The sequence below is a fragment of the Panulirus ornatus genome, chromosome 31 (assembly GCF_036320965.1).
Source record: "Panulirus ornatus isolate Po-2019 chromosome 31, ASM3632096v1, whole genome shotgun sequence".
NCBI lineage: Eukaryota > Metazoa > Arthropoda > Malacostraca > Decapoda > Palinuridae > Panulirus > Panulirus ornatus.
The window spans coordinates 4,062,151-4,085,346 of NC_092254.1; the positions used below are offsets into that span (position 1 = coordinate 4,062,151).

The window sequence follows — 23,196 nt, forward strand, 5'->3', positions numbered from 1 at the left end:
TAATATGCAATTCATCTGAAATATTCTAAGTAAAAAAAAATCTAACTTACATCATACTATTATTATCATCATCATACTTGATCGGTGTTTCCCACATTAGCACCAGGAAACAGATGAAGAAAGACCAGTCCACTCATAAACACACATGGCAGGAACCAAGTGAGATGTTGGGATTTAAACAACTTTGTTACATACTGGCACCTGATAAGCTGGATTGTCTCCTCAAAACATGTGGTGCACATGTCTAGAAAAATTACATGTTAAATAAAACTGTATGAACTGCCAAAGAAGAGCAATGGATGGAGAGAGATGGGCATTTATTGGCGGCTATGCATCTAGTCATGAGAAGAAAGATCCTGAGGGGCAAGTGTTTAGGAAGCAGCTGAGTGAGTGTATTAGCAGCTTTGATGCACGAGACCAGGTTATAGTGATGGGTGATTTTCATGAGTAATGTGGCAGTTGAGGGTATAATTAGTGAACATGGGGTGTTCAATGTTATAAATGGAAATGGTGAAGAGCTTGTGGATCTGTATCCTGAAAAAAGACTGGTGATCGGGAATACCTGGTTTAAAAAGAGAGATATACATAAGTATATGTATGTGAGTACGAGAGATGGTCACAGGGCATTATTGGATTACATGTAAACTGACAGGTATGTAAAAGAAAGACTTTTGGATATCAATGTTCTGAGAGGGGCAGCTGGAGGGATGTCTGATCACTATCCAGTGGAAGTGAAGGTGAATGTTTGTAGGGGTTTTCAGAAAAGAAGAGAGAATATTGGGGAGAAGAGAGTGGTGAGAGTAAGTGAGCTCGGAAAGAAGACTTGTGTGAGGAAGTACCATGAGAGATTGGGTGTACAATGGCAAAAGGTAAGAGTAAATGATGCAAGGGGAGTGGGTGAAGAATGGGATATAATTAGGAAAACAGTGATGGCTTGTGCAAAAGATGCAAGAGGCAGGAGAAAGGTGGGAGATGGGCAGATTAAAAAGGGTGGTAAGAGACGGGATGAAGAAGTAGGTTGTCAGTGAAAGAGAAAAGAGAGGCGTTTGGACATACTTGTAGGGAAATAATGCAAATGACTTGGAGATGTATAAAAGAAAGCAGGAGGTCAAGAGAAAGGTGCAAGAGGTGAAAAAAAAGAGCAAATGAATGTTGGGGTGAGAGAGTATCATTAAATTTTAGGAAGAATAAAAAGATGTTTTGGAAGGAGGTCAATAACGTGTGTAAGAAAAGAGAACAAATGGGAACATCGGTGAAAGGGGAAAGTGGGGAGGTAATAACAGGTAGTGATGAAGTGAGAAGGAGATGGAGTGAGTATTTTGAAGGTTTGTTGAGTGAGTTTGAGGACAAAGTGGCATATATAGTGTTTTGGTCAGGGTGGTGTGCAAAGAGAGAGAGGGTCAGATAGAATGGTTTGGTTAAGAGAGAAGAGGTAGTGAAAGCTTTAAGGAAGATGAAATCCAGCAAGGCAGTGGGTTTCGATGGTACTGCAGTGGAATTTATAAATAAAGGGGGGTATTGCAGTGGAATTTATAAATAAAGGGAGGGTATTGATTGAGAGGGTGAAGGCATGTACAGAGCATCAGACTGGGGAAGAGCAGTGTGGTTTCACAAGTGGTAGGGGATGTGTGGATCAGGTGTATATATGTATATGTCTGTGTATGTGTATATGTGTTTATGTTGATATCTATATGTATGTATATGTGCATGTATGGGCTTTATATATATTTTTTTCTTTTTTTTTTTTTTTTGCTTTGTCGCTGTCTCCCGCGTTTGCGAGGTAGTGCAAGGAAACAGACGAAAGAAATGGCCCAACCCACCCCCATACACATGTATATACATACGTCCACACACGCAAATATACATACCTACACAGCTTTCCATGGTTTACCCCAGACGCTTCATATGCCCCGATTCAATCCACTGACAGCACGTCAACCCCGGTATGCCACATCGCTCCAATTCACTCTATTCCTTGCCCTCCTTTCACCCTCCTGCATGTTCAGGCCCCGATCACACAAAATCTTTTTCACTCCATCTTTCCACCTCCAATTTGGTCTCCCTCTTCTCCTCGTTCCCTCCACCTCCGACACATATATCCTCTTGGTCAATCTTTCCTCACTCATTCTCTCCATGTGCCCAAACCATTTCAAAACACCCTCTTCTGCTCTCTCAACCACTCTCTTTTTATTTCCACACATCTCTCTTACCCTAACGTTACTTACTCGATCAAACCACCTCACACCACACATTGTCCTCAAACATCTCATTTCCAGCACATCCATCCTCCTGCGCACAACTCTATCCATAGCCCACGCCTCGCAACCATACAACATTGTTGGAACCACTATTCCTTCAAACATACCCATTTTTGCTTTCCGAGATAATGTTCTCGACTTCCACACATTCTTCAAGGCTCCCAGAATTTTCGCCCCCTCCCCCACCCTATGATCCACTTCCGCTTCCATGGTTCCATCCGCTGCCAGATTTGTATGTAGCATTTATGGATCTGGAGAAGGCATATGATAGAGTTGATAGAGATGCTCTGTGGAAGGTATTAAGAATATATGGTGTGGGAGGCAAGTTGTTACAAGCAGTGAAAAGTTTTTATTGAGGATGTAAGGCATGTGTACGTGTAGGAAGAGAGGAAAGTGATTGGTTCTCAGTGAATGTAGGTTTGCGGCAGGGGTGTGTGATGTCTCCATGGTTGTTTAATTTGTTTATGGATGGGGTTGTTATGGAGGTGAATGCAAGAGTTTTGGAAAGAGGGGCAAGTATGAAGTCTGTTGGGGATGAGAGAGCTTGGGAAGTGAGTCAGTTGTTGTTCGCTGATGATACAGCGCTGGTGGCTGATTCATGTGAGAAACTGCAGAAGCTGGTGACTGAGTTTGGTAAAGTGAGTGAAAGAAGAAAGTTAAGAGTATATGTGAATAAGAGCAAGGTTATTAGGTACAGTAGGGTTGAGGGTCAAGTCAATTGGGAGGTGAGTTTGAATGAATATATATATGTATATTTTCTTTCTTTTTTTTTTTGCTTTGTCGCTGTCTCCCGCGTTTGCGAGGTAGCGCAAGGAAACAGACGAAAGAAATGGCCCAACCCACCCCCATACACATGCCTTGATTCAATCCACTGACAGCACGTCAACCCCGGTACACCACATTGCTCCAATTCACTCTATTCTTTGCCCTCCTTTCACCCTCCTGCATGTTCAGGCCCCGATCACACAAAATCTTTTTCACTCCATCTTTCCACCTCCAATTTGGTCTCCCTCTTCTCCTCGTTCCCTCCACCTCCGACACATATATCCTCTTGGTCAATATTTCCTCACTCATTCTCTCCATGTGACCAAACCATTTCAAAACACCCTCTTCTGCTCTCTCAACCACGCTCTTTTTATTTCCACACATCTCTCTTACCTTTACGTTACTTACTCGATCAAACCACCTCATACCACACATTGTCCTCAAACATCTCATTTCCAGCACATCCATCCTCCTGCGCACAACTCTATCCATAGTCCACGCCTCGCAACCATACAACATTGTTGGAACCACTATTCCTTCAAACATACCCATTTTTGCTTTCCGAGATAATGTTCTCGACTTCCACACATTCTTCAAGGCTCCCAGAATTTTCGCCCCCTCCCCCACCCTATGATCCACTTCCGCTTCCATGGTTCCATCCGCTGCCAGATCCACTCCCAGATATCTAAAACACTTCACTTCCTCCAGTTTTTCTCCATTCAAACTCACCTCCCAATTGAATTGACCCTCAACCCTTCTGTACTGTATATATATATATATATATATATATATATATATATATATATTTTTTTCTTTGTCTCTCTTACCCTATGATTACTTACTCGATCAAACCACCTCACACCACATATTGTCCTCAAACATCTCATTTCCAGCACATCCATTATCCTGCACACAACTCTATCCATAGCCCAGACCTCGCAACCATACAACATTGTTGGAACCACTATTCCTTCAAACATACTCCCACTTTAGGAGGTAGTGCCAGGAAACAGAGGAAGAATGGCCCATCCATTCATATGCACATGTATATAAAGAGCGTGGTTGAGAGAGCAGAAGAGGGTGTTTTGAAATGGTTTGGTCACATGGAGAGAATGAGTGAGGAAAGATTGACCAAGAGAATATATGTGTCGGAGGTGGAGGGAACGAGGAGAAGTGGGAGACCAAATTGGAGGTGGAAAGATGGAGTGAAAAAGATTTTGAGTGATCGGGGCCTGAACATGAAGGAGGGTGAAAGGCAGGCAAGGTATAGAGTGAATTGGATCGATGTGGTATACCAGGGTCGACATGCTGTCAATGGATTGAATCAGGGCATGTAAAGCGTCTGGGGTAAACCATGGAAAGTTGTGTGGGGCCTGGATGTGGAAAGGGAGCTGTGGTTTTGGGCATTATTGCATGACAGCTAGGGACTGAGTGTGAATGAATGGGGCCTTTGTTGTCTTTTCCTAGCGCTACCTTGCACACATGAGGGGGGAGGGGGATGTTATTCCATGTGTGGCGAGGTGGCGATGGGAATGAATAAAGGCAGACAGTGTGAACTGTGTGCACGTGTATATATGTATGTGTCTGTGTGTGTATATATATGTGTACATTGAGATGTATGGGTATGTATATTTGCATGTGTGGGCGTGTGTGTGTACATTGTTTATGGGGGCGGGTTGGGCCATTTCTTTCGTCTGTTTCCTTGCGCTACCTCGCAAACGCGGGAGACAGCGACAAAGCAAAATAAATAAATAAATAAATAATATATATATATATATATATATATATATATATATATATATATATATATATATATATATATATATATAGAAGGCGACTAGAGGGGACGGGAGCGGAGGGCCAGAAATCCTCCCCTCCTTGTATTTTTTTTTAACTTTCTAAAATGGGAAACAGAAGAAGGAGTCACGCAGGGAGTGCTCATCCTCCTCGAAGGCTCAGATTGGGGTGTCTAAATGTGTGTGGATGTAACCAAGATGTGAAAAAAGGAGAGATAGGTAGTATGTTTGAAGAAAGGAACCTGGATGTTTTGGCTCTGAGTGAAACAAAGCTCAAGGGTAAAGGGGAAGAGTGGTTTGGGAATGTCTTGGGAGTAAAGTCAGCGGTTAGTGAGAGGACAAGAGCAAGGGAAGGAGTAGCAGTACTCCTGTAACAGGAGTTGTGGCAGTATGTGATAGAATGTAAGAAAGTAAATTCTCGATTAATATGGGTAAAGCTGAAAGTTGATGGAGAGAGATGGGTGATTATTGGTGCATATGCACCTGGGCATGAGAAGAAAGATCATGAGAGGCAAGTGTTTTGGGAGCAGCTGAATGAGTGTGTTAGTGGTTTTGATGCAAGAGACCAGGTTATAGTGATGAGTGATTTGAATGCAAAGGTGAGTAATGTGGCAGTTGAGGGAATAATTGGTATACATGGGGTGTTCAGTGTTGTAAATGGAAATGGTGAAGAGTTTGTAGATTTATGTGCTGAAAAAGGACTGGTGATTGGGAATACCTGGTTTAAAAAGCGAGATATACATAAGTGTACGTATGTAAGTAGGAGAGATGGCCAGAGAGCGTTATTGGATTACGTGTTAATTGACAGGCGCGTGAAAGAGAGACTTTTGGATGTTAATGTGCTGAGAGGTGCAACTGGAGGGATGTCTGATCATTATCTTGTGGAGGCTAAGGTGAAGATTTGTATGGGTTTCCAGAAAAGAAGAGTGAATGTTGGGGTGAAGAGGGTGGTGAGAGTAAGTGAGCTTGGGAAGGAGACTTGTGTGAGGAAGTACCAGGAGAGACTGAGTACAGAATGGAAAAAGGTGAGAACAATGGAAGTAAGGGGAGTGGGGGAGGAATGGGATGTATTTAAGGAATCAGTGATGGATTGCGCAAAAGATGCTTGTGGCATGAGAAGAGTGGGAGGTGGGTTGATTAGAAAGGGTAGTGTGTGGTGGGATGAAGAGGTAAGATTATTAGTGAAAGAGAAGAGAGAGGCATTTGGACGATTTTTGCAGGGAAAAAATGCAATTGAGTGGGAGATGTATAAAAGAAAGAGACAGGATGTCAAGAGAAAGGTGCAAGAGGTGAAAAAGAGGGCAAATGAGAGTTGGGGTGAGAGAGTATCATTAAATTTTAGGGAGAATAAAAAGATGTTCTGGAAGGAGGTAAATAAAGTGCGTAAGACAAGGGAGCAAATGGGAACTTCAGTGAAGGGCGCAAATGGGGAGGTGATAACAAGTAGTGGTGATGTGAGGAGATGGAGTGAGTATTTTGAAGGTTTGTTGAATGTGTTTGATGATAGAGTGGCAGATATAGGGTGTTTTGGTCGAGGTGGTGTGAAAAGTGAGAGGGTTAGGGAAAATGATTTGGTAAACAGAGAAGAGGTAGTAAAAGCTTTGCGGAAGATGAAAGCCGGCAAGGCAGCAGGTTTGGATGGTATTGCAGAGGAATTTATTAAAAAAGGGGGTGACTGTATTATTGACTGGTTGGTAAGGTTATTTAATGTATGTATGACTCATACATAGTAGTTCCAACAATGTTGTATGGTTGCGAGGCGTGGGCTATGGATAGAGTTGTGCGCAGGAGGATGGATGTGCTGGAAATGAGATGTTTGAGGACAATGTGTGGTGCGAGGTGGTTTGATCGAGTAAGTAACGTAAGGGTAAGAGAGATGTGTGGAAATAAAAAGAGCGTGGTTGAGAGAGCAGAAGAGGGTGTTTTGAAATGGTTTGGGCACATGGAGAGAATGAGTGAGGAAAGATTGACCAAGAGGATATATATGTCGGAGGTGGAGGGAACGAGAAGAAGAGGGAGACCAAATTGGAGGTGGAAAGATGGAGTGAAAAGGATTTTGTGTGATCGGGGCCTGAACATGCAGGAGGGTGAAAGGAGGGCAAGGAATAGAGTGAATTGGAGCGATGTGGTATACAGGGGTTGACGTGCTGTCAGTGGATTGAATCAAGGCATGTGAAGCGTCCCGGGTAAACCATGGAAAGCTGTGTAGGTATGTATATTTGCGTGTGTGGACGTGTGTATGTACATGTGTATGGGGGGGTTGGGCCATTTCTTTCGTCTGTTTCCTTGCGCTACCTCGCAAACGCGGGAGACAGCGACAAAGTATAAAAAAAAAAAAGAAAAAAAAAAAAAAAAAAAATGACTCATGGTGAGGTGCCTGAGGATTGGCGGAATGCGTGCATAGTGCCATTGTACAAAGGCAAAGGGGATAAGAGTGAGTGCTTAAATTACAGAGGTATAAGTTTGTTGAGTATTCCTGGTAAATTATATGGGAGGGTATTGATTGAGAGGGTGAAGGCATGTACAGAGCATCAGATTGAGGAAGAGCAGTGTGGTTTCAGAAGTGGTAGAGGATGTGAGGATCAGGAGTTTGCTTTGAAGAATGTATGTGAGAAATACTTAGAAAAGCAAATGGATTTGTATGTAGCATTTATGGATCAGGAGAAGGCATATGATAGAGTTGATAGTGATGCTCTGTCGAAGGTATTAAGAATACATGGTGTGGGAGGCAAGTTGTTAGAAGCAGTGAAAAGTTTTTATCGAGGATGTAAGGCATGTGTACGTGTAGGAAGAGAGGAAAGTGATTGGTTCTCAGTGAATGTAGGTTTGCAGCAGGGGTGTGTGATGTCTCCATGGTTGTTTAATTTGTTTATGGATGGGGTTGTTAGGGAGGTGAATGCAAGAATTTTGGAAAGAGGGGCAAGTATGAAGTCTGCTGGTGATGAGAGAGCTTGGGAAGTGAGTCAGTTGTTGTTCGCTGATGATACAGCGCTGGTGGCTGATTCATGTGAGAAACTGCAGAAGCTGGTGACTGAGTTTGGTAAAGTGTGTGAAAGAAGAAAGTTAAGAGTAAATGTGAATAAGAGCAAGGTTATTAGGTACAGTAGGGTTGAGGGTCAAGTCAATTGGGAGGTAAGTTTGAATGGAGAAAAACTGGAGGAAGTAAAGTGTTTTAGATATCTGGGAGTGGATCTGGCAGCGGATGGAACCATGGAAGCGGAAGTGGATCATAAGGTGGGGGAGGGGGCGAAAATTCTGGGAGCCTTGAAGAATGTGTGGAAGTCGAGAACATTATCTCAGAAAGTAAAAATGGGTATGTTTGAAGGAATAGTGGTTCCAACAATGTTGTATGGTTGCGAGGCGTGGGCTATGGATAGAGTTGTGCGCAGGAGGATGGATGTGCTGGAAATGAGATGTTTGAGGACAATGTGTGGTGTGAGGTGGTCTGATCGAGTAAGTAACGTAAGGGTAAGAGAGATGTGTGGAAATAAATAGAGCGTGGTTGAGAAAGCAGAAGAGGGTGTTTTGAAATGGTTTGGGCACATGGAGAGAATGAGTGAGGAAAAATTGACCAAGAGGATATATGTGTCGGAGGTGGAGGGAACGAGGTTAAGTGGGAGACCAAATTGGAGGTGGAAAGATGGAGTGAAAAAGATTTTGTGTGATCGGGGCCTGAACATGAAGGAGGGTGAAAGGAGGGCAAGGAATAGAGTGAATTGGATTGATGTGGTATACCGGGGTTGACGTGCTGTCAGTGGATTGAATCAGGGCATGTGAAGCGTCTGGGGTAAATCATGGAAAGCTGTGTAGGTATGTATATTTGCGTGTGTGGACGCATGTATGTACATGTGTATGGGGATGGGTTGGGCCATTTCTTTCGTCTGTTTCCTTGCGCTACCTCGCAAACACGGGAGACAGCGACAAAGAAAAAAATATATATATATATATATATATATATATATATATATATATATATATATATATACAAAGCAAAAAAAAAATATATATATATATATATATATATATATATATATATATATATATATATATATATATATGTTTTTTTTTTTTTTTTTTTTTTTTTTTTTTCCAAAAGAAGGAACAGAGAAGGGGGCCAGGTGAGGATATTCCCTCAAAGGCCCAGTCCTCTGTTCTTAGCGCTACCTCGCTAATGCGGGAAATGGCGAATAGTATGAAAAAAAAAAAGTTTTTTTTGCTTTGTCGCTGTCTCCCGCGTTTGCGAGGTAGCGCAAGGAAACAGACGAAAGAAATGGCCCAACCCCCCCCCATACACATGTATATACATACGTCCACACACACAAATATACATACCTACACAGCTTTCCATGGTTTACCCTAGACGCTTCACATGCCCTGATTCAATCCACTGACAGCACGTCAACCCCGGTATACCACATCGATCCAATTCATTCTATTCCTTGCCCTCCATACACCCTCCTGCATGTTCAGGTCCCGATCACACAAAATCTTTTTCACTCCATCTTTCCACCTCCAATTTGGTCTCCCACTTCTCCTTGTTCCCTCCACCTCCGACACATATATCTTCTTAGTCAATTTTTCCTCACTCATTCTCTCCATGTGCCCAAACCATTTCAAAACACCCTCTTCTGCTCTCTCAACCACGCTCTTTTTATTTCCACACATCTCTCTTACCCTTACGTTACTTACTCGATCAAACCACCTCACACCACACATTTCCTCAAACATCTCATTTCCACACATCCATTATCCTGCACACAACTCTATTCCATACCCACGACCTTCGCAACCATACACATTGTTGGAACCACTATTCCTTCAAAACATACATCCCCACTTTAGGAGTTGTGCCATGAACAGAGGAAGAATGGCCCATCCATACATATGCAAATGTTATGATAACGAGCTGTTGAGAAGAGCATGAAGAGGGGGGTTTTTGTAAATGGTTTTGGTCACATGGAGAGAAAGCGTGAGGAAAGATTGAACCAAAGATAAATGAGTCGTAGGTGGAGGAACGGGAGAATGGGAGACCAAATGGTGGTTGAAAGATGGAGTGAAAAAGATTTTGAGTGATCGGGGCCTGAACATGAAGGAGGGTGAAAGGCATGAAGGTATAGAGTGGAAATGGATCGATGTTGTCAAGTACCAGGTCGACATGCTGTTCAATGATTGAATCAGGCATGTAAGCGTCTGGGGTAACCATGAAAGTTGTGTGGGGCCCTGGATGTGGAAGGGAGCTGGTTATTGGCATTAATGCATGACAGTCTAGGGACTGAGTGGGCATGAATGGGGCCTTTGTTGTCTTTTCCCTAGCGCCACCATTTGCACACAAAAAAGTTGAGGGGGAGGGGATGTGTATTCCATGTGTGGCGAGGTGGCGGATGGGAAGTGAATACAAGGCAACAGTGGAACTGTGTGCACGGTGTATATATGTATTGTCTGTGTGTGTATATAATGTGTACATTGAGATGTACGGGTATGTATAATTGCAATGTGTGGGCGTGTGTTTTGGGTGTACATGTTTATGGGGGCGGGTTGGGCCATTTCTTTCGTCAGTTTCCCTTGCCTACCATCGCAAACCGCGGGAGACCAGCGAGCAACAGCAAAATAAATAAATAATAAATAATATATATATATATATATATATATATATATAATAATATAATATATATATATATATAATATAATATATATAATATAGAAGCGACTAAGGGACGGGAGCGGAGGGCCAGAAATCCTCCCTCCTGTATTTTTTTTTTACTTCCTAAATGGGAAAACAGAGAAGGAGTCACGCAGGAGTGCTCCACCTCCTCGAAGGCTCATATTAGGGTGTCTAAATGTGTAGTGATGAACCAATAAGTGAAAAAAGGAGAGATACTTAGTAATGTTTGAAGAAAGAACCTGGATGTTTTTGGCTCTGAGTGAAACAAAGCTCAAGGGTAAAGGGAAGAGTGTTTTGGGAATGTCCTTGGGAGTAAGACAGCGGTTAGTGAGAGTACAAGAGCAAGGTGAAGGAGTATCAGTACTCCTTAACAGGAGTTGTGCATATGTGATAAAATGTAAAAGAAAGTAAAATTCTCGATTATAAATGGTAAAAGCTGAAAGTCTTATGGAAGAGATGGGTGATTAGATGGTGCATATGCACTGGGCATGAGTAAGAAAGATCATGAGAGGCAAGTGTATTTGGAGCAGCTGAATGAGTGTGTTAGTGGGTTTGATGCAAGAGACCAGGTTATAGTGATGAGTGATTTGAATGCAAAGGTGAGTAATGTGGCAGTTGAGGGAATAATTGGTATACATGGGGTGTTCAGTGTTGTAAATGGAAATGGTGAAGAGTTTGTAGATTTATGTGCTGAAAAAGGACTGGTGATTGGGAATACCTGGTTTAAAAAGCGAGATATACATAAGTGTACGTATGTAAGTAGGAGAGATGGCCAGAGAGCGTTATTGGATTACGTGTTAATTGACAGGCGCGTGAAAGAGAGACTTTTGGATGTTAATGTGCTGAGAGGTGCAACTGGAGGGATGTCTGATCATTATCTTGTGGAGGCTAAGGTGAAGATTTGTATGGGTTTCCAGAAAAGAAGAGTGAATGTTGGGGTGAAGAGGGTGGTGAGAGTAAGTGAGCTTGGGAAGGAGACTTGTGTGAGGAAGTACCAGGAGAGACTGAGTACAGAATGGAAAAAGGTGAGAACAATGGAAGTAAGGGGAGTGGGGGAGGAATGGGATGTATTTAAGGAATCAGTGATGGATTGCGCAAAAGATGCTTGTGGCATGAGAAGAGTGGGAGGTGGGTTGATTAGAAAGGGTAGTGTGTGGTGGGATGAAGAGGTAAGATTATTAGTGAAAGAGAAGAGAGAGGCATTTGGACGATTTTTGCAGGGAAAAAATGCAATTGAGTGGGAGATGTATAAAAGAAAGAGACAGGATGTCAAGAGAAAGGTGCAAGAGGTGAAAAAGAGGGCAAATGAGAGTTGGGGTGAGAGAGTATCATTAAATTTTAGGGAGAATAAAAAGATGTTCTGGAAGGAGGTAAATAAAGTGCGTAAGACAAGGGAGCAAATGGGAACTTCAGTGAAGGGCGCAAATGGGGAGGTGATAACAAGTAGTGGTGATGTGAGGAGATGGAGTGAGTATTTTGAAGGTTTGTTGAATGTGTTTGATGATAGAGTGGCAGATATAGGGTGTTTTGGTCGAGGTGGTGTGAAAAGTGAGAGGGTTAGGGAAAATGATTTGGTAAACAGAGAAGAGGTAGTAAAAGCTTTGCGGAAGATGAAAGCCGGCAAGGCAGCAGGTTTGGATGGTATTGCAGAGGAATTTATTAAAAAAGGGGGTGACTGTATTATTGACTGGTTGGTAAGGTTATTTAATGTATGTATGACTCATACATAGTAGTTCCAACAATGTTGTATGGTTGCGAGGCGTGGGCTATGGATAGAGTTGTGCGCAGGAGGATGGATGTGCTGGAAATGAGATGTTTGAGGACAATGTGTGGTGCGAGGTGGTTTGATCGAGTAAGTAACGTAAGGGTAAGAGAGATGTGTGGAAATAAAAAGAGCGTGGTTGAGAGAGCAGAAGAGGGTGTTTTGAAATGGTTTGGGCACATGGAGAGAATGAGTGAGGAAAGATTGACCAAGAGGATATATATGTCGGAGGTGGAGGGAACGAGAAGAAGAGGGAGACCAAATTGGAGGTGGAAAGATGGAGTGAAAAGGATTTTGTGTGATCGGGGCCTGAACATGCAGGAGGGTGAAAGGAGGGCAAGGAATAGAGTGAATTGGAGCGATGTGGTATACAGGGGTTGACGTGCTGTCAGTGGATTGAATCAAGGCATGTGAAGCGTCCCGGGTAAACCATGGAAAGCTGTGTAGGTATGTATATTTGCGTGTGTGGACGTGTGTATGTACATGTGTATGGGGGGGTTGGGCCATTTCTTTCGTCTGTTTCCTTGCGCTACCTCGCAAACGCGGGAGACAGCGACAAAGTATAAAAAAAAAAAAGAAAAAAAAAAAAAAAAAAAATGACTCATGGTGAGGTGCCTGAGGATTGGCGGAATGCGTGCATAGTGCCATTGTACAAAGGCAAAGGGGATAAGAGTGAGTGCTTAAATTACAGAGGTATAAGTTTGTTGAGTATTCCTGGTAAATTATATGGGAGGGTATTGATTGAGAGGGTGAAGGCATGTACAGAGCATCAGATTGAGGAAGAGCAGTGTGGTTTCAGAAGTGGTAGAGGATGTGAGGATCAGGAGTTTGCTTTGAAGAATGTATGTGAGAAATACTTAGAAAAGCAAATGGATTTGTATGTAGCATTTATGGATCAGGAGAAGGCATATGATAGAGTTGATAGTGATGCTCTGTCGAAGGTATTAAGAATACATGGTGTGGGAGGCAAGTTGTTAGAAGCAGTGAAAAGTTTTTATCGAGGATGTAAGGCATGTGTACGTGTAGGAAGAGAGGAAAGTGATTGGTTCTCAGTGAATGTAGGTTTGCAGCAGGGGTGTGTGATGTCTCCATGGTTGTTTAATTTGTTTATGGATGGGGTTGTTAGGGAGGTGAATGCAAGAATTTTGGAAAGAGGGGCAAGTATGAAGTCTGTTGGTGATGAGAGAGCTTGGGAAGTGAGTCAGTTGTTGTTCGCTGATGATACAGCGCTGGTGGCTGATTCATGTGAGAAACTGCAGAAGCTGGTGACTGAGTTTGGTAAAGTGTGTGAAAGAAGAAAGTTAAGAGTAAATGTGAATAAGAGCAAGGTTATTAGGTACAGTAGGGTTGAGGGTCAAGTCAATTGGGAGGTAAGTTTGAATGGAGAAAAACTGGAGGAAGTAAAGTGTTTTAGATATCTGGGAGTGGATCTGGCAGCGGATGGAACCATGGAAGCGGAAGTGGATCATAAGGTGGGGGAGGGGGCGAAAATTCTGGGAGCCTTGAAGAATGTGTGGAAGTCGAGAACATTATCTCAGAAAGTAAAAATGGGTATGTTTGAAGGAATAGTGGTTCCAACAATGTTGTATGGTTGCGAGGCGTGGGCTATGGATAGAGTTGTGCGCAGGAGGATGGATGTGCTGGAAATGAGATGTTTGAGGACAATGTGTGGTGTGAGGTGGTCTGATCGAGTAAGTAACGTAAGGGTAAGAGAGATGTGTGGAAATAAATAGAGCGTGGTTGAGAAAGCAGAAGAGGGTGTTTTGAAATGGTTTGGGCACATGGAGAGAATGAGTGAGGAAAAATTGACCAAGAGGATATATGTGTCGGAGGTGGAGGGAACGAGGTTAAGTGGGAGACCAAATTGGAGGTGGAAAGATGGAGTGAAAAAGATTTTGTGTGATCGGGGCCTGAACATGAAGGAGGGTGAAAGGAGGGCAAGGAATAGAGTGAATTGGATTGATGTGGTATACCGGGGTTGACGTGCTGTCAGTGGATTGAATCAGGGCATGTGAAGCGTCTGGGGTAAATCATGGAAAGCTGTGTAGGTATGTATATTTGCGTGTGTGGACGCATGTATGTACATGTGTATGGGGATGGGTTGGGCCATTTCTTTCGTCTGTTTCCTTGCGCTACCTCGCAAACACGGGAGACAGCGACAAAGAAAAAAATATATATATATATATATATATATATATATATATATATATATATATATATATACAAAGCAAAAAAAAATATATATATATATATATATATATATATATATATATATATATATATATATATATATATATATGTTTTTTTTTTGTTTTTTTTTTTTTTTTTTTCCAAAAGAAGGAACAGAGAAGGGGGCCAGGTGAGGATATTCCCTCAAAGGCCCAGTCCTCTGTTCTTAGCGCTACCTCGCTAATGCGGGAAATGGCGAATAGTATGAAAAAAAAAAAAAGTTTTTTTTGCTTTGTCGCTGTCTCCCGCGTTTGCGAGGTAGCGCAAGGAAACAGACGAAAGAAATGGCCCAACCCCCCCCCATACACATGTATATACATACGTCCACACACACAAATATACATACCTACACAGCTTTCCATGGTTTACCCTAGACGCTTCACATGCCCTGATTCAATCCACTGACAGCACGTCAACCCCGGTATACCACATCGATCCAATTCATTCTATTCCTTGCCCTCCATACACCCTCCTGCATGTTCAGGCCCCGATCACACAAAATCTTTTTCACTCCATCTTTCCACCTCCAATTTGGTCTCCCACTTCTCCTTGTTCCCTCCACCTCCGACACATATATCTTCTTAGTCAATTTTTCCTCACTCATTCTCTCCATGTGCCCAAACCATTTCAAAACACCCTCTTCTGCTCTCTCAACCACGCTCTTTTTATTTCCACACATCTCTCTTACCCTTACGTTACTTACTCGATCAAACCACCTCACACCACACATTTCCTCAAACATCTCATTTCCAGCACATCCATCCTCCTGCGCACAACTCTATCCATAGCCCACGCCTCGCAACCATACAACATTGTTGGAACCACTATTCCTTCAAACATACCCATTTTTGCTTTCCGAGATAATGTTCTCGACTTCCACACATTCTTCAAGGCTCCCAGGATTTTCGCCCCCTCCCCCACCCTATAATTCACTTCCGCTTCCATGGTTCCATCCGCTGCCAGATCCACTCCCAGATATCTAAAACACTTTACTTCCTCCAGTTTTTCTCCATTCAAACTTACCTCCCAATTGACTTGACCCTCAACCCTACTGTACCTAATAACCTTGCTCTTATTCACATTTACTCTTAACTTTCTTCTTTCACACACTTTACCAAACTCAGTCACCATATATATATATATATATATATATATATATTCTTTTCTTTCATACTATTCGCCATTTCCCGCATTAGCGAGGTAGCGTTGAGAACAGAGGACTGGGCCCTTAAGGGAATATCCTCACCTGGGCCCCTTCTCTGTTCCCTCTTTTGGAAAATTAAAAAAAAAAGTGAGAGGGGAGGATTTCCAGCCCCCCGCTCCCTCCCCTTTTAGTCGCCTTCTACGACACGCAGGGAATACGTGGGAAGTATTCTTTCTCCCCTATCCCCAGGGATATATATATATATATATATATATATATATATATATTTTTTTTTTTATACATATTCGCCATTTCCCGCATCAGCAAAGGTAGCGCCAAAAACAAACGACAGAGCCTTAGAGAGAAAATCCTCACTTGCCCCCTTCTCTGTTCCCTCTTTTGGAAAAGTAAAAACTATTACATCTAACCACTGTCTCGAGCATTGGTGAGGTAGCACAAGAAAACAGACGAGGAATGGCCCAAACCACCCACATACACCTGTATACACAAAAACACCCACACACGCACATATACACAGATATACATTTCAAAATATACATACAAATACATACACAGACTGCTTAAATAGCAAATATCAACAAGCAAAATTAAAGGTCAATCACACAGCTTCAAGTTTACGTTCAAGACAAAGCTTTAGAAGCAAATAATGCATATTACTAAGTTTTCTGCTAGTACTGAATCATACACCATTTCCTCCAATGGGGCTGGCTTAACTGGCACATAATTGAAGTTTACATCACAAAGGTTTCAGTCCAACTTGGTCACCTAAAGGATCATCCGGCTGTAGGGATGTCTGAACTGACACCTTGAATTTTCCAGTGAAAGTTTCTAATATCTAATGCCTTTCATTAAATGTGCACCTAAATCTTCCAAAATAGTTTCAACATCTTTACATAACTTCTGAAAATACAACAATATGGCTACTTTGATATAAGTACATGACTTGCATGCAGAGAATCGTTTTGCTGATAATGATACAATGGGAGTAAAACTCCAAGTAACAATTTGGGACTACAAAGATTAACTTAACAGCTAGATAACATACTAACTTGGAAAAAGATAATAAGATCCAGCAAATGCAACACCTGTGGTTAAGACTCACCCAGCAAAAGCTTCTGGCTTTCTTCTCTCAGCTGTGGCACGCTGTTTAACTGTAGCTGCCAGAGCTACCTGAGTGAGGCGCAGTTGTGTGTTCACTGTGTTACCTTCGTACTCACAGTCTTCATGCAGAGTAGGTAACACTCCCCCACCACCTACTGCTCCAGGACTGCCTGGGGATGGGCTATGTGGAGAGTCCATACCAACTCCTACAGAATGCTGTGTGGCAGCTGCCAGATACTTCAAGTAACATTCACTCTTAAGGAAGCTTGGATAAGTGCTGCGTTCTATCTCTTCTTCAACCTGAAATGTGGAAGCTCTACTAATTCTTTTTAATGTATATATGGATGGAGTGATGAAAGCAAAACAAGGGAAATGGAGTGCTGAGATGGAGAGTGGCGGTGAGGTATGATTGCAAGTGGCAAGCCTGTTTGTGGATGATACTGTGTTGTTTGCTGAGAGTTAAGAGGAATTGCTAGTATTGCCTCCAGTTTTAAAAATATTTATATAATACCCAATGAATGATACGGTAAATTGTATTTTTTCATCAATTTTGGTACACACTTTCCTTTAGGAAGTTCTTACCCAAGCAAAAACTAATAACACTTTAGATACTCACAAAATAATGGCAAAAGGGGGCTATAAACTACAGTAGAGGAGAGAGATAACAACACAGGGAAACATATGAGACAAAGAAGCTAATGCCTATGGCAAAACTAAAATCACATGCAGTAAAAGATATATTATATCGTAGTTTTGTATATGATGTGATATTTTTTTTTTTCTTTTTGCTTGGTCGCTGTCTCCCGCGTTTGCGAGGTAGCGCAAGGAAACAGACGAAAGAAATGGCCCAACCCACCCCCATACGCATGTATAATGTATATACATACGTGCACACACGCAAATATACATACCTACACAGCTTTCCATGGTTTACCCCAGACGCTTCACATGCCTTGATTCAATCCACTGACAGCACGTCAACCCCGGTATACCACATCGCTCCAATTCACTCTATTCCTTGCCCTCCTTTCACCCTCCTGCATGTTCAGGCCCCGATCACACAAAATCTTTTTCACTCCATCTTTCCACCTCCAATTTGGTCTCCCTCTTCTCCTCGTTCCCTCCACCTCCGACACATGTATCCTCTTGGTCAATCTTTCCTCACTCATTCTCTCCATGTGACCAAACCATTTCAAAACACCCTCTTCTGCTCTCTCAACCACGCTCTTTTTATTTCCACACATCTCTCTTACCCTTACGTTACTTACTCGATCAAACCACCTCACACCACACATTGTCCTCAAACATCTCATTTCCAGCACATCCATCCTCCTGCACACAACTCTATCCATAGTCCACGCCTCGCAACCATACAACATTGTTGGAACCACTATTCCTTCAAACATGCCCATTTTTGCTTTCCGAGATAATGTTCTCGACTTCCACACATTCTTCAAGGCTCCCAGAATTTTCGCCCCCTCCCCCACCCTATGATCCACTTCCGCTTCCATGTTTCCATCCGCTGACAGATCCACTCCCAGATATCTAAAACACTTCACTTCCTCCAGTTTTTCTCCATTCAAACTCACCTCCCAATTGACTTGACCCTCAACCCTACTGTACCTAATAACCTTGCTCTTATTCACATTTACTCTTAACTTTCTTCTTTCACACACTTTACCAAACTCAGTCACCAGCTTCTGCAGTTTCTCACATGAATCAGCCACCAGCGCAGTATCATCAGCGAACAACAACTGACTCACTTCCCAAGCTCTCTCATCCCCAACAGACTTCATCCTTGCCCCTCTTTCCAAAACTCTTGCATTCACCTCCCTAACAACCCCATCCATAAACAAAGTAAACAACCATGGAGACATCACACACCCCTGCCGCAAACCTACATTCACTGAGAACCAATCACTTTCCTCTCTTCCTACACGTACACATGCCTTACATCCTCGATAAAAATGATGTGATATACAGGGGGTTTATGTGCTGTCAATGGACTGAACCAGAGCATTCAAAGCATCCGAGGTAACCCAAGGGAAGGCCTGTGAGGCTTGGTTGTGGATAGGGAGCTGAGGTTTAGGAGCATTACACACAATAGCTAGAGAATGGATGTAAGAAGATGTAGCCTTTCTTCATCTATTCTTGGTGCTATCTCGCTGATGTGGGGAAACAGTGATCAATTATGAAAAAAAATACACAACACATATCGGTAGTTACTTTAACTAACTCAATAATTCATAATAATTCACATAAAAAGAAAAATAATAATGATAATGTATGGGAGAAATAAAATGCTACAAAAGTATGAATGCTTGAGTGCTGGGTAATTTCATGTGTTATACTGGAGTTCTATTTGGTGAAAAACATGGCAGATTGTGTCTTTCATATATTTCTTCACCACATTTCTCTTTAATATGTTCTTCCCTTATAAATGAATTAAAAATCATGGGTATTTACAGAAATTATTAATACAAACAAACTCATACAAGTACTCTGGTTTAATGGACTGAGCTATTACGTGCCAAATGTGTTCTAATATCAAAAGTGCAAAGTTTTACATTTCAGCTGTAAAAACAAGAAGGCAGCCTAAAGTATGGATTCTGTTGCACTAGAAACGGTAAATGAGAAAAAAGACTTGGGTATAATACTTATGGTGATACAGTGCACCAAAGCAATATAAAGGTAAGGCTTTTGAACTGAAGGAAATAACCTTCATTCTTTACAATTCATTTGTGCATCCCCATCTTGAATACTGTGTCTAATTTTGGTCACCATACTTACATAAGAGAAGGGTAAGAGTGATCCAATACAGTTATTCAAAATCATCAAAGGCTTCAACAAACTCAATCTAAGCAGCCACTTAATGGTTAATTCATCTCATCATACTTGTAGTAATGGATAAATCAAAAACCAACTTGTAATTTGCAAGCTCTTAGTAATAAGTTAGGATATCTGATTTTCCACTTCATATGGTCTATACTACCTTTCATCAAGTTCAATGACAAACGCAGAAAAAAATATGTCTGTAGACTCAATGGAATGGTAGAATAAACATATATCTGAATGGTACTTGTATAAATGGACATATGACAAGCAAAGCAAACATGTAAGATGAATTTTTCATGACCAAGGCCCTAGTCACAGAGAAAAGTCCTCTTCAAAACCAAGGTTTACATGAAATATAAAATCAAGGGCTAAAAAGACAAAGAAAAAAGAAAAGGAAACATAATTTTGGAGTTTTGGAGGATAAGGAAATCCTACTTTTTACATGGAGGCATGTTAAACTGAAAAGGTAAGTCATTCCAAAGTTTAGCAGCACAGGAAAAAGAAACACACACCATAATGGCTTCCCACATAATAATCAAGTGACACTGAACTGCCAAGCATTAGATGGGACAGCTTATGGTCTGGGCACATAAGAAGCCAGTTCTCAGGACTAAACAAGTGATATGGACCCAAGTGTTTTGGCAAGCTTTTAAGAAATTAAAGAACTCTTAATTACAGACAGAATATTATGGCTGTGAATAGGGGTGTCATTAGACTTGTCAAAGCAAGGGTGAGGAGGCTGAAATTCTAAAGATATAAAAAATGTCTGCAAAGTCTCCCCAACCACTAAATATGATTATTGAGAAGCTACTGACTTAAAGCCGGCCATAAATTCTCAACTGACATTAATGATGATAGGTGTGCTACTTAGAAAATCACAGAAGTATTTGTAATAAGCACCAGAGTGACTCACCTATGATGGAGGACGTAATACAAAAATTATCTTATTATAATCACAAAACATAAAGATCCCCTGTAAAGGGGCTCCTACATTCTCAAGGTTACAACACAATCAGTAGCAGGAAAAGAATGAACTCTTTCTATCTATCTATCTATCTGTCTATCTATCTATCTATCTATCTATCTATCTATCTATATGATGCCTGTTCCCTTAGAAAATTCCCTCAAGGGGGTCACCATAGTAAAAGATTCTCCACATTTGGTAAACTTGTGCCACTTCTTAGCCTTTTAGCACCTCACCCTTAACAGGCCACTGGCAGAGGGTAATTCTATCATAGTGTTTCCAGAGGCTCCTACCTGATGTTCCTACCAACAACTTCTACCTAGTGTTCAAACCTACTATCTATCTATATCTCTGATGCCTGTTCCCTCCGGATACTCCCCTCTAGATGGTGGCCATGGCAAATGAGTCTCCATAACTAGAGAACTTAATTACCACTTCTTAGCCTACTGCTACCATCTAATGCTCACATCTAAGTGTTCATACCAACTACTACCTAACGATCCTATCTAATGTTCCTACCTACCACTTCTATCTATTGCTCCAACTATTTTGCCAAAAGGCAGACCTAGCACATAGCACTCACCACAGGAAAATCTAGATGAAGAATGAGTGGTATGAGTTAAGTCTTGTCAAGTGCTATGAGCGAAAAGGAGAGATTGTATGTCCATGGACAAAATGTCAGCAGTCCACATGTGGGTGATGCAGAAAGAAAAGACAGTTACCTGGGACAGAGGAGTGCATCTTGACAACCATAGAATCACTCAAGTGCTGGCTCACTATGCAGCCATTACTAACCCACTTGTTATCAAGGTGGGAAATATCAATAATATACTTCCCTGGTCACCGACTACCTAACAATTACTAACTATCTAAACCTCTGGAGTGAGGAGTTCTTTGAAAAGATTGTAATCCAATTTACACTGCCAAAGGTGACTTTTCATCAACTGTAAAACTACAAGCTAGCAGAGTCGAGTAACACCTTAAAAAACTATTCACTGCAAAATGACAGTCACATTTAAATCTCAACAATAAACAATAAGTAGTAAAAACAATCTACTATACCATTATACCATATTGCACAATGTAGATTGAAATTACAGGCCAAGGTGTCCCATAATACACAAATAGAAAAGCAGCACTTACCTCTCTCTGTGCAGCATCAAAAATATTACGGTCAATACTCCTTGCATTAATGCGATCATTAACCAATTTGTATGTCTTCTCCGTGACCCGTACAGCATAGTTCCTGATGAATCGCTTCCATATTATTGTGACAAGCTGTGATGGGTCCTGGCGGTCAGATTTCCTGAGTCCATTACAGGCGAACCAAAAATTAAGTGACTCAAACGTGCCACATTCCTCTTTGAGATACTCCTGGAATAGTTGTACTCCCTGGGGATCATCTAGCAAATGGAGGAGAGACTGGGACCAGCGAACAGCAGGTGGGGTGGACCCACCCTCACCACCAACAAAGCAAGGAGACCCCACATCTGCCGATCCTGCACCTACTGCTGGACCATCCCCTCCACCCTCACCTGCAGCAATAAATACATAATATTTTAATTCTTTATCAATTGGGAGTCATGTAAATCTTTAAGCAGCAGGCACAAAATGGTCTTAAAGAGATCAGTCTAATACAGTAATCAAACATTAATTTCTATGAGAAGGCTGGTCCTACATCCAAATCTTGGCAGAAGGAGAGGATGAATCACTTATGAGACCTGAAATGCAGCATAAGTACAGAAAATGAAATAAGAACAGATGGAAATATTTTGGAATATATCAAAAATATCTAAATTATGTTTCATTTCTTCTTCAAGTTAAGGGCCAGGTTAAATCATAAAGGGCATTAGTGAGGGAAGCATAAGTGAATTGGTAAAAGGTAAACACAAGGTGAAGAGGAGATGGTGTGAGTATTTCGACGGACTGTTGAAAGCATTAAAAGATATGGTGCCAGATGAAAGATGTTTTTGCCATGAAGGTAAGTAGGAGCAAGAGAATTGTGGCAACTGGTTTGGTGAAAAAACAGAAAAGGTGTAGTGCACCAAAACCACAACTCTCTACACACATCCAGGCCCCACAGGCCCCTCCATGGTTTACCCCAGACATTTCACATGCCCTGGTTCACTCCAATGACAGCATGTTGTCCTGGTATACCACATCATTCCAATTCACTCTATAATATCTCTGCATGCCTCTTACCCTCCTGCATGTTCAGGTCCCGATCACTCAAAATCTTTTTCATTCCATCATTCCAGCTCCAACTTGGTCTCCTGCTTCTCCATGTTCCTTACACCTCTAACACATATCCTATCTGTCAACCTATCCTCACTCATTCTCTCCATATGTCCAAACCATTTCAACACACCCTCTTCTGCTCTCTCAGTCACACTCTTTTTATATGCCCTATCATACTAAACTGCACAAAATGACACTTTATCTAACCTACCATACCAAACTGCACATATGAAACTTTACCTAACTCACCATACCAAACTGCACCCCTGACACAGTATCAACCTCATCATACCAAGCAGCATATATGAAACTTTATCTAACCTGCTATACCAAACTGCAGTCCTGACACAGCATCAAACTTACCATACCAAACAGTATTTATGACACTATTTATCCTACCATACCAAACCACACACACACA

General features: G+C 41.7%; 1 protein-coding gene across 5 annotated transcripts in view; it reads right to left on the minus strand.

Annotated features, from left to right (window-relative positions):
• The window catches only part of LOC139758727 (uncharacterized), a 139,748-nt gene that overhangs the window by 88,491 nt on the left and 28,061 nt on the right, over nt 1–23,196 (minus strand). For all 5 annotated transcript variants that reach the window (XM_071680430.1, XM_071680433.1, XM_071680429.1 and 2 more), the window contains 2 exons: nt 21,681–22,072; nt 16,740–17,038 (listed from right to left, as the gene is read on the minus strand). In XM_071680430.1, coding sequence (XP_071536531.1) covers nt 16,740–17,038; nt 21,681–22,072 — 691 coding nt within the window. The remainder of the gene's footprint in view (nt 1–16,739; nt 17,039–21,680; nt 22,073–23,196) is intronic.